Source organism: Penicillium cataractarum (assembly GCF_028827025.1).
Source record: "Penicillium cataractarum strain IBT 29864 chromosome Unknown utg000004l, whole genome shotgun sequence".
In the NCBI taxonomy this organism is placed as follows: domain Eukaryota; kingdom Fungi; phylum Ascomycota; class Eurotiomycetes; order Eurotiales; family Aspergillaceae; genus Penicillium; species Penicillium cataractarum.
Window position 1 is genome coordinate 2,236,964 of NW_026622740.1, and position 17,745 is coordinate 2,254,708.

The 17,745-nt window shown below is 56.0% G+C and overlaps 4 protein-coding genes across 4 annotated transcripts; 1 reads left to right on the forward strand and 3 right to left on the reverse strand.

The window, feature by feature from the left end:
- Nucleotides 1–131: 131 nt before the first annotated feature.
- Nucleotides 132–4,644, reverse strand: N7496_005313 (tetrafunctional fatty acid synthase subunit FAS1; the record flags this gene model as incomplete). Its single annotated transcript, XM_056698242.1, has 2 exons — nucleotides 132–599; nucleotides 661–4,644. The coding sequence occupies 2 exons, from the start codon at nucleotides 4,642–4,644 to the stop codon at nucleotides 132–134; spliced, it is 4,452 nt and encodes a 1,483-aa protein (XP_056556767.1).
- Nucleotides 4,644–6,455, reverse strand: N7496_005314 (Fatty acid synthase subunit beta; the record flags this gene model as incomplete). Its single annotated transcript, XM_056698243.1, has 1 exon — nucleotides 4,644–6,455. The coding sequence occupies one exon, from the start codon at nucleotides 6,453–6,455 to the stop codon at nucleotides 4,644–4,646; it is 1,812 nt and encodes a 603-aa protein (XP_056556768.1).
- A 1,683-nt stretch (nucleotides 6,456–8,138) lies between these two features.
- On the forward strand, nucleotides 8,139–13,887 carry N7496_005315 (trifunctional fatty acid synthase subunit FAS2; the record flags this gene model as incomplete). The annotated part of the gene is made up of 3 exons (XM_056698244.1): nucleotides 8,139–8,658; nucleotides 8,764–13,706; nucleotides 13,777–13,887. 3 exons carry the CDS (start codon nucleotides 8,139–8,141, stop codon nucleotides 13,885–13,887), a joined length of 5,574 nt encoding a protein of 1,857 aa, XP_056556769.1.
- A 1,629-nt stretch (nucleotides 13,888–15,516) lies between these two features.
- On the reverse strand, nucleotides 15,517–17,652 carry N7496_005316 (tRNA (guanine26-N2)-dimethyltransferase; the record flags this gene model as incomplete). Its single annotated transcript, XM_056698245.1, has 1 exon — nucleotides 15,517–17,652. One exon carries the CDS (start codon nucleotides 17,650–17,652, stop codon nucleotides 15,517–15,519), a length of 2,136 nt encoding a protein of 711 aa, XP_056556770.1.
- Between the last annotated feature and the right edge of the window lie 93 nt (nucleotides 17,653–17,745).

The window sequence follows — 17,745 nt, forward strand, 5'->3', positions numbered from 1 at the left end:
CCAAGTTTAAGACATGTCACATCACATGACCCACGAAGCAGGCCATTCTATCAGACAAAAAAGAAAGAAAACACATTATCGCAGTGGGGAATCAACATCACAACACATCAAGAGACCCAACGAACACACATCTAAGCGCGGGCAGCGTTCTCAGTGCCCTCCTCATACTTCTCCCAGTTGGCCAGGATGGCGGCGATACGGGGAGAGTTGGTGAGGCGGTAGACGTCCTCGAAGTACTCCTTGGTGATCTCGAAGGGACGGGCAGTGACGTTGGGGATGTACTTGCCAACCAGCTTGGAGGGGTCGATGGTGGTCTTGTTGATCTTCTTGAGCAAGAAGGAGCGGAAGGGCTTGACACCGGAGCGCAGGAAAGTGCTGTGGAAGGGGACGTCGATGCCCTTGAGGGGGATGGTGGCGAAACCACGCTCCAGCTGGATGGGCTTGGGCTTGGCCTCGGTCTGCTTGACGCACTCCTGGATGATGCTGACCAGGTGAGCCTTCAGGTCCTCAAGCGACATGCTCTGCATCAGAGCGGGGATGTCGATGTTCTGGGCCTTAAGGAAGTTCAGGAGGTTGGTAAGGCAGTCGAGGGCGCGGAGCTAGAAGTTTGTATGTTAGTATATTTGAATGTTAGAAAGAGGAGGGGGAAGTAAAACTTACATCACCAGCAGCAACGTACTGCATGTTGGCAACGTTGTAGTTGACAATCTCCAGAAGCCAGCCAGTCTGCTCGGAGATGACCTCGACGACGTACTGCAAGGCCTGCTCGTTGAAGGTCTTGGAGATACGGCTGGGGTTGACAGCGCACATGGAGTAGTTGGAGCGACCTTGTTCGTCACGCTCGACAGCAACCTGCATGGTCAGACCACGGTAGAACACGACGGAGACCAAGCTCTCAATGGGCATGACGTCGGCAAGGGCAGCAAGGGCCGAGTATTCACCCAGGGAGTGACCGGCGAAGCTGCTGTCACGCTGAACTAGACCCTTGGAGCGCATGTCCTCGAAGCTGGCCTTCTCCATGAGGGTGAGGGCGGGCTGGGTGAACTGAGTGGCGGACAGCAGACCGGTGGGTGAGCGGTAGGTGTAAGAGGCGGTGTCCTCATCAACCTCCTTGAAGATCTTCTCGGACTTGATGGAGCCGTCGGCGTTCACAGACTCGAAGGTCATGGCCATGTAGTTCTGGCGGATGGCCTTACCACGAGGACCACCGAAGTAGACGGTGAGCTCCTTGGGGTTGTTCTTGACGATGTCAATGATGGACAGACCGTAGTTCTCCATGAAGTGGCGATCGGCACGGTCCCAGACCTCCTTGGCGACGGGGCTGCTAGCGTAGAGCTCCATACCCATGCCCTGCTCCTGAGAACCCTGGCCAGTGAAGACGTAAGAGGTAACGGGCTGCTCAACCTCGGCCTCGCAGACAAGAACCTTCTCCTCGGTCTCCTTGTTGCTGGCCTCGACCTTAATGATCTTGCGACCAGCAATCATACCGACGTGCTGCAGCTTGACGGTGACCATGTCGTTGGGCAGAACCATGCCGACAAGGGAAGCGTGGAAGCCACGAACACGGCCAATGTTGTTCTCAGCGGCCCAAGTCTCCACGAGGGAACGGACGGCAGCACTGCTGTACATGCCGTGAGTGATGGTACCGGGCAAGTTGGCGTAGCTGGAGAAGACACGAGAGACGTGGATGGGGTTGTAGTCACCAGAGACGCGGGCGTAGGTCTCGTTGGAGGCCGGGGCACGCAGCTCCAGAGCAGTCTTGCCACTCAGAGGGATGGGGTTCTCGAAGTAGACGGGCTGCTCGATGGAGGTACCGTTACGCTGGAGGTAGTCAATCACGGGGTTACCGTGAGAGACACCAGCCTCGTAGTCGACGGAGGCAACCTGGATGACCTCCTTGGTGGGGAGCTCCAGAAGGACCTGACCAATGGTCTGGACGTTGCTGAAGACAGTCTGGTTCTTGAAGCGGATCAAGCTCTGCAGACGGAAAGTGAGGGTCTGGCCAAGGAGCTCAATGTCGGACTCGTCCATGCGGAACCACTCCTTGGAGCGGAGGATGGCAACATCGCGGCTAGTGGCGAGGTGAACCTGCATGGGAACCTCATCCTTGCGCTGGAAGGTGTTCTCGAAGTCCGAGTAGGCACCGCGGTACAGGAACTGGCTGGTAACCTGCATGATGGGCTTGCCATCACGCTTGATGGTACCGCAGACCTCAACCATCTTGCCGGACTCCTGGTTGATGACGGCGTTGATCTGGGCAGTGGTGTCCAGAACGTCGCCAACCTTCAGAGGCTGAGCGCCGGGGATCATCTTGAAGCCGTTAGACAAGTGAACCAGCTTCAGCAGATCACCGTCAATGGTGCGAGGGAAGATGGGCATGGTGATGGCCTTCCAGCCAGCGACAATGGCGAAATCCATGGGAGCGAAGACCTCCTTGCCGGGACGGTCAACGAAGGCCTCACCGGTGTTACCAACGGCGTGGACAAAGTCAGCAACAGCCTGGCTGGTAATGGTCTCACGACCACCGTTGAAAGTGGCAGTGGTAGGAGTGTCGAAGGGCACATCCTTGTTGCCGAACCAGATGCGGTAGTAGAACTCCTTGATGCGGTCGTTGCGGTCGCCCATGACCTCACGGATGGGGGCATAACCGGTCTCGGGGTGGTAGGTGAAGAGGAAAGTCAGAGGAACGACACCACCCTCGGCAGTGCGGCCCTCGAACATGGTCAGAGAGATCTGACCATTCTCGTTGACCTTGGCCTCGACGGTCTTGACCAGCTTGCCGGACTGGTAGGGCTCACGCACGCTAACGACAGTCTTGGCGGGGTCGTTAGGGTTGGTGATCTCCACGTAGAGACCAGCAGTGGGGGCGACAATGCGCTTCATGGGGTTGCTCTGGAACCGGTGGCCCTGGACGAACACATCGGCCAGGAACAGGGCGTGGCGCCACGAGTAAGTGTTGCCAGCGAGCAGGCGGAGCCAGCGGTCGAGGCTGGGCAGGTCGGCGGAGGTAGAAGAGGACAGACGGAAGCTGACCTTGTTGGTCTCCTCGGAGACAGTCAGACCCTCGACCTCGGGCTCATCGGCGTCGTCAACCAGGTTGCCACCGAAGTACTCAATAACGGGGATCTTGGACTTGTCACCAGCGTAGACATCGCGGATCAGACCGGCAATGTGGCCCTGGTGGACACCGCCGAGGATGTCCTTGACAGGCTCGTCAATGATGTTGGAGAAGCGAGCAGCCATGGGGCCCTGCAAAATACAGGTACGGCCGACATCCTGGTCGACAACGGCCTCGAGGTCTTCACTCTGCCAGAGGGAGTCCTTCTTGAAGAAGTACTCGAAGTTCTCATCCAGGACAGGGACGAAAGGAACGGGCTTCTGGCCACGGCGCTGGCAAAGCAGCAGGAAGTGCTGAACATCCTGAGCGTTGATCAGCTGTTTAGCAGCCTCGGGGTAGGCAGCCAGAATGGTGTCAACGGCGGGGTAAGGGGTGTCGAGCTCGGAGTAGTTCTGGAGCAGGGAAGCCTGGCCATCGGCAGTGGTGAAGCGCTCCTCAACACGGCGCAGGAAGTCACCAGTCAGACGCTTGAGCGAGTCGTCAATCCAACGAGACTCGTGCTTGACGTACATCAGATCCACCATGCGGTGGACGACTTCGGCATAGGTCATGTCCTCAAGGTCAACAGTCTCGCCAGCGGCGTTGCGGCCGAACCACACCTTGTGGAAGTCATCATTGAGCTTCTTGATGATGTAGTTGCGCTGCTTCTTGAGCTCAGGGACACGCTTGGCCTTGTCGAGCTTGAAGATCTTCTGGTCCATCTCCTGCCAGAACAGGACACCACGGGTAGCCAGCTTGTGGATGGGCTCACCCATCTCGGAGAGGACAGTGATGATACCACCGGCAGCACCCTTGTAGGTCTTCTCCCACTCCTCGTTATCGACACCGGGGGCCTCAGCGATGGCCTTCTTCGCGTTCTTGGAAGTGTGAGCCTCCTTGGCGATCATCATGCGGCTACCGAACAAGCAACCATCGAAGGGCATGGGAGGGTAGCCGAACTTGGCGGACCAAGCACCAGAGAGGTAAGGGTAGGTGTCCTCAGCACCACCGAAACCACTACCAGCAACCAAGACAATGTTGTCCTGCTTGCGGATACGGCTGTACATCTGGAGGATAGGCTGGTGGAAGTCCTCGAAGGAGTGGTGACCACCGCCACGGCCACCGGTCCACTGCAGGATGATGGGGAACTTGGGGTTGGCCTTGGCGATGTTGATGACCTGCTGAATGGCATCACCGGAGCCGGGCTTGAAGGAAATGTGCTTGATACCGAGAGTCTCGATGTACTCGTTGGCGACCTCGATGGAGGGGACACCGGCACCGATGGTCAGACCCTCGATGGGGACACCCTCGGCACGCAGGCGGCCGATGAGAGGAATCTGCCAAGCCATGGCACGGGGGTTGACGTAGATCAAGTTAACGGTGATACCGCGGCCAGGCGGGATAACCTTCTCGATCTTGTTGATGGCGGCGGTCATGGTCTTCGCGTTGTAGTAACCACCACCGGCCAACTCAATGTGGTAGCCAGCGTTCATGGTGGCGGCCACGAAGTCCCAGGGGACGGTGGTAGGGGTCATACCAGCGACCATCACGGGGGAATACCAAGCAGGCGACTCATCTTGGTGTCAACGTAGGTCTCTCCGGTGGAGGTCTGCACCAGACGAGGGCCGTGCTCCTTGACCCAGTCCACGGCGTACTTGACCGAGTGCTCATCACGGTCAAACAGCTCGGGCTTGTAGCCAACCTCGGCGTTGGTGCCGTCCATCTCACCAGCCAGAATGACGCGAACACCGGTACCGTCCTTGTTACGGTTGGTGAGGACACCCAGGCCGGAGATACCACCGGGACCAAAGTCGACAATGTGGGTGGCACCGGGGAAGACGGTGGCTTGCTCCCAGTTGACGGCATCGTGAGTGATCATGCGGACCAAGGCAGGCACGGCACTCTTGTCACCGAGCTGGCGCAGGTCCTCTCCGGTCTTGGTGTTGAAGACGGGGATGAGGAGGGACTTGGCGGGGATGTCAACCGCATCCTCCAGATCCTCAAGAATGCGGTCGTAGGCGGAGGTGAGGTACTGGCTGTGGAAGGGGGCGGTGATGGGCAGGAAGCGGTTGACGAACCGAACCTTGCGCTGAGTGAACGGAACACGGTTCTGGTCGAGTCCAGTGGGGGCCTTGACCTTGCGCAGACGCAGGTTCAGACCGTAGAGGGAGATGGGAGGACCAGTCACCACGAAGTTGCGGGCACTGTTGACGAGGGAGATCGCGATGTGGCGGTCCTCCGGCAAGTGCTGGTTGGTGGCATCAATGTGCTCCTGGACAGCGGTGCGAGAGAGATCCCGAATGGAGAGCATGGGGGTGGGGGTACCCTCACCGTTCTCAATCGAGTCCTGCAGCATGGAGGGGGCCAGGGAAGTGCGAGGGTAGGCCTGCTGGCTTCGCAGACCGATCCAGAACAGCATGGTGAGGGCATTGCGAGAGGCCTGGGCAAAGGACTCCCAGGTGGTCGCAGTAGCAATGGCGGCAGCGGTGACCACACCCTGGGAGTGACCAGTAGTTCCGCGGATGCGCTCCACAAGATCACCGGGCTGCTGGCCCAGGACCTTGCAGGTCACGGTGTAGTGGGCCAATTGAACGAGACCGATCAAGGGCAGACTGACGGGAGCCGAGACGAGGTAGTCGGTATCGGGCTGGGCATCCCGGTCCTGCAGCCAGCGCATAATATCGAGGCCCTTGGGGTAGAGCTTGCTGGCCTCGGGCTCGCGAGACAGCGACTGCAGGAGCTCTGCAGAGGAGACAATCAGGTCTTCCACAAAGGAGGGGTAGGTGGTATAGACTGTGCGCAATTCGTCAAAGTACTCCTCGATGTTACCCTGACCACCAAACACCGTGTAGATGCCGGCGGCCTCGTCGGAGGCTGCGCGGAACAGAGCCGAGTCGTAGGGCTTGGTGGGCCGGCCGGCGGCGGCACGACCGGCGTAGTAGGCCTCGACCACCTGGTTCTTCTTAGGAACAATGCTGGACAGGGCGGCTGCGACGGCGTGGACATCGTTTCCGCGCATAAAGGCACGCTCAAATTCATTCAGAACGAGCTTGAGGACCTCGAGGTAGCTACCCTGAGCATCGTCCTCACCCTCCTCGACCTCGTGGGCGACATGGCCGATGTAGCGGGCCACCAGCTCCACGACGGAGGAGGGCTCGTCGTCCTGGGCCAATTCATCCGTAGGCTCGGGTAATGATGTGGTGAAACCATCCTTCAACTGAGAGGCATGGAAATGAAGCGAGGTAGGGACAAGGAAGGAGAACTCGAGGGAGCCATGTGAAAGGATGAGTGGGCGCAGAGACTGAGAAGACCGGGGCGTGTTGATTCCGGTCTGGGGACCGGTGGATGTGCCGTACATGATGATGTTGTTTTTCTCCTTGTCCTCTAGGAGACCCGGGCAATTAGGGTCGGTCGAAGGTTGAATTCTGTAGAGAAGAGGTTGATGGTGAGTCGGAATGTTCTTAGAGGTGCGGACGTCGCCCCAAAAAAAGTTGGCGGGGACCAAGCCCGACTTCTCGAGGAAAACTTACAAGGTAGGAGTCGTCTCGACCACGAGGAATTGAATTAAATAAAATAAAAGACGGAATTCACAAGGACATCAAAATGAAGAAGAAAGAGGGAGGATAAGGTGGAGAGGGAGAGTATGGGGGAGAGAAGAGGAGGGGAGGATGATGATGGGGGGGGGGAGGAGATAGAAGGAGTAGCCGGAGGTCGAGAAGATCTTCTCTCAGTATTCACTCCAACAGCAACAAGAAAATGGGTGACAATGGGTGGAACGGTGACGGTAAAAAAAAAAAAGAATTTCGCTGTTGAACTGTACCTGGCCCAAAAGGGTTTAGGGGGGAAGCAGACCCGCCCCAATACTCTGGCAGACTCCGCCCGACACAGTGGGAGAGAATTCCGTGCGGTGGAAGTATCGTACCATACGGCCAGAAACAATGGGGCGTATAGAATGGTATTGGGGATTACTCGGCCATCGGGGACGGGTTCCCTCTTATTTGCCACTATTCAACGGGTTTCCACTGGGCGATGACTTCCGGCCGGTCATGGAAATACGGGTAATATTGGTAACACCGGTATTACATGTAATATATTAGATTTACACTCATTCAACGAGTCTAGATGGATCTTTAATGTGGGATTGGGTGGTTACACTGCCCCATGGAATTATCTAATATGTACAATGTAGATATGAGCACGAAACTCGTGGTACAGGATATAGTCGAGGTCAGCAAAAATATACAGTTGGACCTAACAACATAGTGAATAAATCCATCAAGCCAAAGAAAAAGTGGGTCGATGGGGACAGTGATGGAGTGTTGGGAGTCTCCCCATTGGCCCCAGTTGGCCTGCCAGGAACGGGCCCCAGTAGTCGCCGCACGGCGGTTACCATGAGCTTCCAGAGCCCCCAACGGCCTCACCACTTCTCTCATCCCTTCTGTCCGCTACTAACCCAAAGGTAATTACTGAAACCTTGACTGGACCAACCTTTGGTCCTGCCTACCACGTTTTATTCATTGCAATTGTTCCCGTAACCCCTCCCGAGAAACCCGTATTGTAATTTAATCATAATTACTCGGCATTGATGGGAAGAGTTCTCTCCCCCTCTACTCCGTACAGTAGATACATAGAAGATCGGCCAAAATTACCAGCCCGTATCCGGTATTACCACCACCACCCTATCAAGGCCTATCGCTTTCCCACCTTTTTTTTCTCTCGTCGGTGGTCTTCAACTCCACCAAATCCTATCCTCTCCTCCTCCTTCTCCTCCTCCTCCAGACTTTTGGGACCTTATTTCCTTCTCCCTCCCTAATTGCTTGTTTTCTTATTTCCCTTCTTTTTTTCTTGTTTTCTAGAATCAATCCCTTCAGTGGGCTTTCAAGCGACGACAGTCCCCCCGTCGCGCCCGAATTCTAGACACACGTCCGACGACTTACCCTAATTACCTTCACAAAATCGACCGAGTTCTCGATACCCTCCAAACCTTCTTCTCCCTCGACCACATATATCCCCCCACCTTCTACACATAACACAATTCGCCATGCGTCCTGAGATTGAGCAGGAGCTGGCTCACACCCTCCTGGTGGAGCTGCTCGCCTACCAGTTCGCCTCGCCCGTCCGATGGATTGAGACTCAAGATGTCATCCTTGCCGAGCAGCGCACCGAGCGCATTGTTGAGATTGGCCCCGCAGATACCCTCGGTGGAATGGCCCGCCGCACACTCGCCTCCAAGTACGAGGCCTACGATGCCGCCACCTCCGTACAGCGTCAAATTCTCTGCTACAACAAGGACGCCAAGGAGATCTATTACGATGTTGACCCCGTCGAAGATGAGCCAGAACCAGCTGCCGAAGCTCCTGCTGCCGCTGCTGGTGGTTCTGCCCCCGCGGCTGCTGCTCCCGTGGCTGCAGCTCCCCCTCCTCCCAGTGCTGGCCCGGCTGCCGCGGTAGAGGATGTCCCAGTCACCGCAGTCGATATCCTGCGGTCCCTGGTGGCCCAGAAGCTGAAGAAGGGTCTGGCCGATGTGCCATTGACGAAAGCCATTAAGGATCTTGTTGGAGGTAAGTTTGGACTTGTTTATGCATGAAGATACTCGGACAATTCTACCGGTCAAATTAAACAGTGCGGGAAATGCTAATTGGTACTCTTTTTTTTTCTTGTCACAGGCAAGTCCACGTTACAGAACGAAATTCTCGGAGACTTGGGCAAGGAATTCGGTTCGACGCCAGAGAAGCCCGAGGACACCCCGCTGGACGAGCTCGGTGCCGCCATGCAGGCCACTTTCAACGGCCAACTCGGCAAGCAATCGTCTTCCCTCATCGCCCGTATGGTCTCCTCCAAGATGCCCGGTGGCTTCAACATAACAGCCGTTCGCAAGTACCTCGAGACGCGGTGGGGCTTGGGCGCGGGCCGCCAGGACGGTGTGTTGCTGCTTGCTATTACCATGGAGCCGGCCTCCCGTCTGGGTTCGGAGGGTGATGCCAAGGCCTTCTTGGACGACGTCACCAACAAGTATGCTGCCAGCGCCGGTGTTAACCTCTCCGCTCCTGCGGCCGGTGGTGACAGCGGTGCTGGCGGTGGCGGCATGATGATGGATCCTGCTGCCATTGACGCCCTGACCAAGGACCAGCGGGCTCTGTTCAAGCAGCAATTGGAGGTCATTGCCCGCTACTTGAAGATGGATCTCCGTGCCGGTGACAAGGCCTTCATCACATCTCAAGAGACCCAGAAGGCCCTCCAGGCCCAGCTCGACTTGTGGTCCGCTGAGCACGGCGACTTCTACGCCTCCGGCATTGAGCCCTCCTTTGACCCGCTCAAGGCCCGTGTCTACGACTCTTCGTGGAACTGGGCTCGCCAGGATGCCCTCAGCATGTACTACGACATCATCTTTGGTCGCCTCCAGGTGATTGACCGTGAGATTGTCAGCCAGTGCATTCGCATCATGAACCGCTCCAACCCTCTCCTCCTCGATTTCATGCAATACCACATTGACAACTGCCCCACCGAGCGTGGTGAAACCTACCAGCTCGCCAAGGAGCTTGGACAGCAGCTCATTGATAACTGCAAGGAAGTGATGGATGTGGCTCCCGTCTACAAGGATGTCGCCGTCCCCACTGGTCCCCAGACCAGCGTTGATGCCCGGGGTAACATTACCTTCAAGGAGGCCCCCCGTGCTAGCGCTCGTAAGTTGGAGCACTACGTCAAGCAGATGGCCGAGGGTGGTCCCATCTCCGAGTACAGCAACCGCAACAAGGTCCAGAACGATCTCAAGAACGTGTACAAGCTTATTCGCAAGCAACACCGCCTGTCCAAGGCCTCTCAGCTCCAGTTTGCTGCTTTGTACAAGGACGTGCTCCACGCTCTGAGCATGAACGAGAACCAGATCATGCCCCAGGAGAACGGCACCGCCAACAAGTCTGGCCGCAACGGTCTGACGCGCACTGCCGCCATTCGTCCTGGCAAGGTCGAGACCATTCCCTTCCTGCACCTCAAGAAGAAGTCTGAGCACGGCTGGGACTACAACAAGAAGCTGACCGGCATCTACCTGAATGTTCTCGAGTCGGCTGCTCGTTCCGGTCTCTCCTTCCAGGGCAAGAACGTCCTCATGACTGGTGCTGGTGCCGGTTCCATTGGCGCTGAGGTCCTCCAGGGCCTGATTTCCGGCGGTGCCAAGGTCGTTGTCACCACCAGCCGCTTCTCTCGTGAGGTCACCGAGTACTACCAGGCCATGTACGCCCGCTTCGGTGCCCGTGGCTCCCAGCTGGTTGTCGTGCCCTTCAACCAGGGCAGCAAGCAGGATGTGGAGGCTCTCGTGGACTACATCTACGACACCAAGAAGGGTCTCGGCTGGGATCTTGACTTTGTCGTCCCCTTCGCTGCCATCCCCGAGAATGGCCGCGAGATCGACTCTATCGACTCCAAGTCCGAGCTGGCTCACCGTATCATGCTAACCAACCTACTCCGCATGCTGGGTTCGATCAAGACCCAGAAGCAGGCCCACGGCTTCGAGACCCGCCCTGCCCAGGTCATCCTTCCTCTCTCGCCTAACCACGGTACCTTCGGTAACGACGGTCTGTACTCCGAGTCCAAGCTCGGCCTGGAGACTCTCTTCAACCGCTGGTACTCTGAGAACTGGGCCAACTACCTCACCATTTGCGGTGCCGTCATTGGCTGGACCCGTGGTACTGGTCTGATGAGCGGTAACAACATGGTCGCTGAGGGTGTTGAGAAGCTTGGTGTCCGCACCTTCTCTCAGCAGGAGATGGCCTTCAACCTGCTGGGTCTGATGTCCCCCGCTGTCGTCAACCTCTGCCAGCTTGACCCCGTCTGGGCCGATCTCAACGGTGGTCTGCAGTTCATCCCCGACCTGAAGGACCTGATGACCCGTCTTCGTACCGACATCATGGAGACCAGTGACGTCCGCCAGGCCGTCATCAAGGAGACTGCCATTGAGAACAAGGTTGTCAACGGTGAGGACAGCGGCGTTCTGTATAAGAAGGTCGTTGCCGAGCCTCGTGCCAACATCAAGTTCGAGTTCCCCAAGCTCCCCGACTGGGACTCCGAGGTTAAGCCTCTCAACGAGAACCTCAAGGGTATGGTCAACCTGGACAAGGTTGTCGTCGTCACTGGTTTCGCCGAGGTTGGACCTTGGGGTAACTCCCGTACCCGTTGGGAGATGGAGGCTTACGGCAAGTTCTCTCTCGAGGGTTGCGTTGAGATGGCCTGGATTATGGGCCTGATCAAGCACCACAACGGTCCCCTCAAGGGCAAGGCCTACTCTGGCTGGGTTGACGCCAAGACTGGCGAGCCCGTTGACGACAAGGACGTCAAGCCCAAGTACGAGAAGTTCATCCTGGAGCACACCGGTATCCGTCTCATCGAGCCCGAGCTTTTCAAGGGTTACGACCCCAAGCAGAAGCAGCTTCTGCAGGAGATCGTCATCCAGGAGGATCTGGAGCCCTTCGAGGCCTCCAAGGAGACCGCCGAGGAGTTCAAGCGTGAGCACGGCGACAAGGTCGAGATCTTCGAGATCCCCGAGTCTGGCGAGTACACCGTCCGCCTCCGCAAGGGTGCCAACCTGCTCATCCCCAAGGCTCTCTCCTTCGACCGTCTCGTTGCTGGTCAGATCCCTACTGGCTGGGACGCCAAGCGCTACGGTATTCCCGACGACATCATCGAGCAGGTCGACCCCGTTACTCTGTTCGTCCTGGTCTGTACCGCCGAGTCCATGCTCTCTGCTGGTATCACCGACCCCTACGAGTTCTACAAGTATGTCCACCTTTCTGAGGTTGGTAACTGCATTGGTTCCGGTATCGGTGGTACCCACGCTCTGCGCGGTATGTACAAGGACCGTTACCTTGACAAGCCTCTGCAGAAGGATATTCTGCAGGAGTCCTTCATTAACACCATGAGTGCTTGGGTGAACATGTTGCTCCTGTCCTCGACCGGTCCTATCAAGACCCCCGTCGGTGCTTGCGCTACTGCCGTCGAGTCCGTTGACATTGGTTACGAGACCATCGTGGAGGGCAAGGCTCGCGTCTGCTTCGTCGGTGGTTTCGATGACTTCCAGGAGGAAGGTTCGTACGAGTTCGCCAACATGAAGGCTACCAGCAACGCCGAGGACGAGTTCGCCCACGGCCGTACCCCTCAGGAGATGTCCCGTCCTACCACCACTACCCGTGCCGGTTTCATGGAGTCTCAGGGTTGCGGTATGCAACTCATCATGAGCGCTCAGCTCGCCCTCGACATGGGTGTCCCCATTCACGGTATCATTGCCCTGACCACCACCGCCACCGACAAGATTGGTCGCTCCGTGCCCGCTCCTGGCCAGGGTGTTCTCACCACTGCCCGTGAGAACCCCGGCAAGTTCCCCTCGCCTCTACTGGACATCAAATACCGTCGTCGCCAGCTTGAGCTTCGCAAGAAGCAGATCAAGGAGTGGCAGGAGTCTGAGCTGCTCTACCTCCAGGAGGAGGTTGATGCCATGCAGGCCCAGTCCGACGAGACCTTCAACGCCTCCGAGTACATGCACGAGCGTGCCCAGCACATCGAGCGCGAGGCCGTTCGCCAGGAGAGGGATGCTCAGTTCAGCCTTGGCAACAACTTCTGGAAGCAAGACTCTCGTATCGCTCCCCTGCGTGGTGCCCTCGCCACCTGGGGTCTCACTGTCGATGATATCGGTGTCGCCTCCTTCCACGGTACCTCGACCGTTGCCAATGACAAGAACGAGTCCGATGTCATTTGCCAGCAGCTCAAGCACCTCGGCCGCAAGAAGGGTAACGCCGTCATGGGTATCTTCCAGAAGTACCTCACCGGTCACCCCAAGGGTGCCGCTGGTGCCTGGATGTTCAACGGCTGTTTGCAGGTTCTTGACTCCGGTCTCGTGCCCGGTAACCGCAACGCCGACAACGTGGATAAGGTGATGGAGAAGTTCGACTACATCGTTTACCCCAGCCGCAGCATCCAGACCGACGGTATCAAGGCCTTCTCCGTGACCTCGTTCGGTTTCGGTCAGAAGGGCGCCCAGGTCATTGGTATCCACCCCAAGTACCTGTACGCTGCGCTTGACCAGGCTCAGTACCAGACCTACAAGAACAAGGTCGAGTCGCGCCAGAAGAAGGCTTACCGCTACTTCCACAACGGCCTTATCAACAACACCATCTTCGTTGCCAAGAACAAGGCCCCCTACGAGGATGCCCAGCAGAGCCAGGTCTTCCTGAACCCCGACTACCGCGTCAGCGTGGACAAGAAGACCTCCGAGCTGAAGTTCTCCACCACCCCTCCCAAGGCTGAGGAGAAGGAGAGCACCCGCCAGATGGTTGAGTCCCTCGCCAAGGCCAACGCCGCTGGTGAGAACTCCAAGGTTGGCGTTGATGTTGAGAACATCGACGCTGTCAACATCTCCAACGAGACCTTTGTCGAGCGCAACTTCACTGCCTCCGAGCAGGAGTACTGCCGCAAGGCTGCTTCCCCTCAGGCCTCGTTCGCCGGCCGCTGGAGTGCCAAGGAAGCCGTGTTCAAGTCGCTCGGTGTCAGCAGCAAGGGTGCTGGTGCTGCCCTGAAGGAGATTGAGATCGGAAGCGATGCCAATGGCGCTCCCGTTGTTAACGTAAGTTTGGTTACCCTTTCCGATACACGATTGAAATGATCGGCAGCGCTAACGGGAGATCTCCATTTAGCTTCACGGCGCTGCCGCTACCGCTGCCAAGCAAGCCGGTGTCAAGCAGATCACCGTCAGCATCAGCCACAGCGACTCTCAGGCCGTTGCGGTTGCCGTTTCGCACTTCTAGATTTCTCATCTGGGATGTGCAAACCGGATAACGAGTCTGACTACAGAACATGATGTATAGATGCCGGCAGATCTCCTTGATGTTGATGTTGACGTGACGTGATGTCTGATGTTTTTGCATTGTTGAGTTACCCACCCCTACTTTAGACGGCCTTGAGAAAGCGAAAGGCAGAGACATGCAGCGAAAGATAAAAGCGAGAATGACTCGATGAGGAGCGTCTCTTGGCTTTTTGAATTGCTTTACACTTTTTTTCTTTTCCTTTTTCTTCCGAGACGTGACGATTTGTTATTTATGCCTTGTGTGTTCGTCTTACGTTTCCATTTCTTCTTTTTGTTATTAGATTCGAGCCAGTTTCGTCTCCTGGTTCGTGGTGTTTATAATGGGAGTAATGATATGTTCTAATTTTCGTTCTAGAGTTGCTTTTGATTGGGGGTGGAGTAGAGAAATTTGAACATGATGTAGAAGTAATGTATAGAAGTAGAGTGGAATCGTGGTTGTATAATGTTATTGGGGATTTGAAAGACTACTACTAGCAACGAGAGGAAGCAGGAAGAAGGAAGACCCTATCCGCACTGGCAATCTGTATGTGCTATCTATGCTTTCTAGCATTTCCATGACTTCATCAGAGGCATAGCCGACTTGTTAAGAGGAAAGCAAACAATAATCGCCCCACGTAACGTGCACATATTTCCGAGTGTAGAGATACGAGCTCATTGCTGAAGGTTTGATCCGAGCCTCTACCGACGAGATATGAATCAAAGACGCGACGCCGAATTCAGCCTCAGTGAGTGGCGCACCGTAATCCAATGGAAGCTTGACCATCTATCCATCCCCATGGTTACCAAAAGACATGGAATTATGGCGACTCTATTTGAACTAATCAAAACACGCCAAAGACATAGTTTCACGTAGCGCGGAAGCAGAATCAGAAATGCGCAAGTCACGAAGAAGCCTGACCAGAAAATCCATGGTGATATAAGGATGTCTAAGGTGATGAAACGTCCCATCTGCAAATTTCTCCATAGTCCTGTAAGAGTCGAAGAATTCCACGATCCCGTCTGGAAAATAGTAGCGTGTCATGATCTCCATCAAAATTTGATTGCATTGCGCTAGACATGCCCTATCGACTGCGGTTAGGGGGGTTGATATTAGCAGGATTAGCCTCCACGGGGAGATTGAGTAGATTGGTGGGGTTCTGGTTCTGGGAGGATATCATGGTTGCTAGTAGTACCTAGGAAAGTGGAATTAAACACACAGTGGGAAGAAAGAAGTGGTATCTAAATGCTGCATAGGGAAATAGTCGTGGCATATCCCGGTATTTTGCAAGGACCCCGATTATTACTTTGTGATTGTTTGGGTAGGAGGGTAAGCTGTTCTTTATGTCTAGAACACGTAGGGTGGAGAGATGAATATGGGCAGTATGAAGGTAATATCCGTGAGTGAGCTGTACTGCGTTATCTGGTGTGTATCCCAGGGAGAATGTAGAGATCCTAATGGAACCAGGCCTAAAAGATTCGGCGGTAAACATACTCGGTCCTAAACTGTCTTGAACAGGAATATCACAAGGCTAAAAGGCTGGTCTTTTGGTATTTACATCACATAAAACGTACATCTATCAAACAAAAATCATCACTTCGAGTTCGCTGCCGCCCGATTCAACGGTCCCCAGTTCGCACGGGGATTGAGCTGATACCGCACGAGACGCTTCTTCGAGTGTGCGGCTGATGCCTCTCGACCAAGTGCAGCATCAAATTTCACCTCCAGCGTGCTGGGGTGTGCCTGCGCGGCTGGGCCATCACTGGCAGGCTTCTTCTGAACATCGACAGGCTGCTTCTGGGTAGGCTTCTCCTGCGCATCGGCAGTTTGTGCTTGAGTCACGAAGGACTGCCGAGATCCAGATCTGTACAGAGAGGCTTCGACCTTGGTGACCAGATCGCTGATGTCCTTTCCAGACTCAACGGCTGCAAGGAGGTCATTCTTCAACTGCGCTAGCCAGGGGTCTTCGCTGCTGCCCTTGCGCAGGTTGTCACGGCTCTTAGCCATGATAGCGGCGCCGGCGGTACCGGGCTTCAGGGAGGTCTCCTTCACGGGAGAGTGTTGGCGGACCCATTCACGCATGATTTCCCAGACGACGCTCCAGGGGGCGTCGGTGCGGATGGAGTTTGGTTTGGCGTGGCTACGGGTAGAGCGGTACCCGACTGAGCGAAGAGCACCTCGGAATTCGTCCTGTGGGACGGTCGCGCAATGGAGGACCTTTGAGAGAGCGCTTAGAGAGAAGTAGAAGGGGTACGGCTCATGGAGAGCCGGGCTCGTACGTGGGATGATAGCCGGGTAGTCATTTTGTTCGTTGGCGTTAGATTTGGCTGTCTCGGTTTCGGAGTCTTGTTGCTGCTTATCTGAGGACTGGGTGAAGGAGGGACTGAGGTCGAGGTCCTCTTCCATGGCGGTGGTAAGCATGCCCTCAATACGAGGAATAGTCTGATACGTCTCCGGGTCCAAAGTGGGAAGAATGTCCAAAATCCGCTGAATGAAGTGAGGGTTATGAAGAGGGCCAGCCCACATCGGACCTGCAAGATGTGTCTTGAAGCCGCAGTGCTCACAGTAAGTATTGGCCCTCGGGCCCTGGGCCAGCTTATAGTGATACAGGGGGTTTCCCTTGCGATCAAGCTTTTCGTTGCAGGCAGCGAGGGGCTGAAGCGTCCATGCACCGCATCCAGCATCACAATTGTATACAAGCATTGAGTTGCTGGCAGTGAACTTGACTTGTGCTGGGGAACGAGACACCCGCACGAACACACGGGCGTAGAAATCGATCGAGAGCGAGAGCAGTGGCTCAATTGCAATTCCGTATTTGGCAGCGGACATTGCCAGACTGTTCAAGATGAGGCGCAGGCCACCTTCATGCGAGTGCAAGCCCTTGATCGGGGTACCACCGTAAAGGGAGAACGCCTTCTCAGCATACCCGGTCGAGGCCCAGACACCTGCATCGGTGCAAGTGACACAAAGCAGGCCACCATCCTTAACACCCTGAATTGCCGCATCCAGGAAGGGAGCAGCGGTACCATAAGGATCCAGGTCGATCACATCGAATTTGCGGGTTGGATCACCGGCGGCGCCGTACATAAAGACACGCGCATCGCCCAGGTTCGGCTGGATACGGTCCTGCAGCTTGTTGTACTCGATATTCGTCCTCATTGACTTAATGGCGGATTCTGAGAGGTCATTTCCAACCACCTTGGAAACTGCTGGCAATTCGGAGGCATATCGGAGGGCGCGCAGACCCGTCGCGGAGAGGGCATCAAGGACTGTGAACGAGGGCGCAGGGGTCGACTCGGACGTCTCGATGGGAGCTGGCGCAGACTGCTCGGTTGTCTCGGGCTTTGCTGCATTCTCGCCCTCTGTAGATGACCGGTTAGGTGCCTGTTCGTCGGAGGAACCCTCGCGCTTGCGCTTCTTTCCCTTGTTGGTACCATTGCCTGTGGCGCGTCTCTTCAACTTCTGATCCGCCTTTTGTTTCTTCACATCCATCGCATGTTCACTGAAAGCGCGAATGGCTAGGACACTCAGGTCACGATTGAATTGTTGGATTGGGTTGTAGAAGACCGATTGGCTCTCGTCTTCGTCCTTGAGATCCCTTCTGGTGCCCTTGGAGGCGGCTTCCTGAGCCGGTGGGTTGAGGATATACGCCAAGCCCTCCTTAATCATATTATAGTCAGCTCCCTGGTAGGATACCAGCTTGCTGGTGGGAGTAGTCGAGCTCTCCATGGCGATCGGGGTATGACAGAACGGTCTGCGGGCGGTCCAAGCAGTTCGGAGTGGAGATGGTGTGCGAAAGGTGGATGATAGATCAAATGTGCA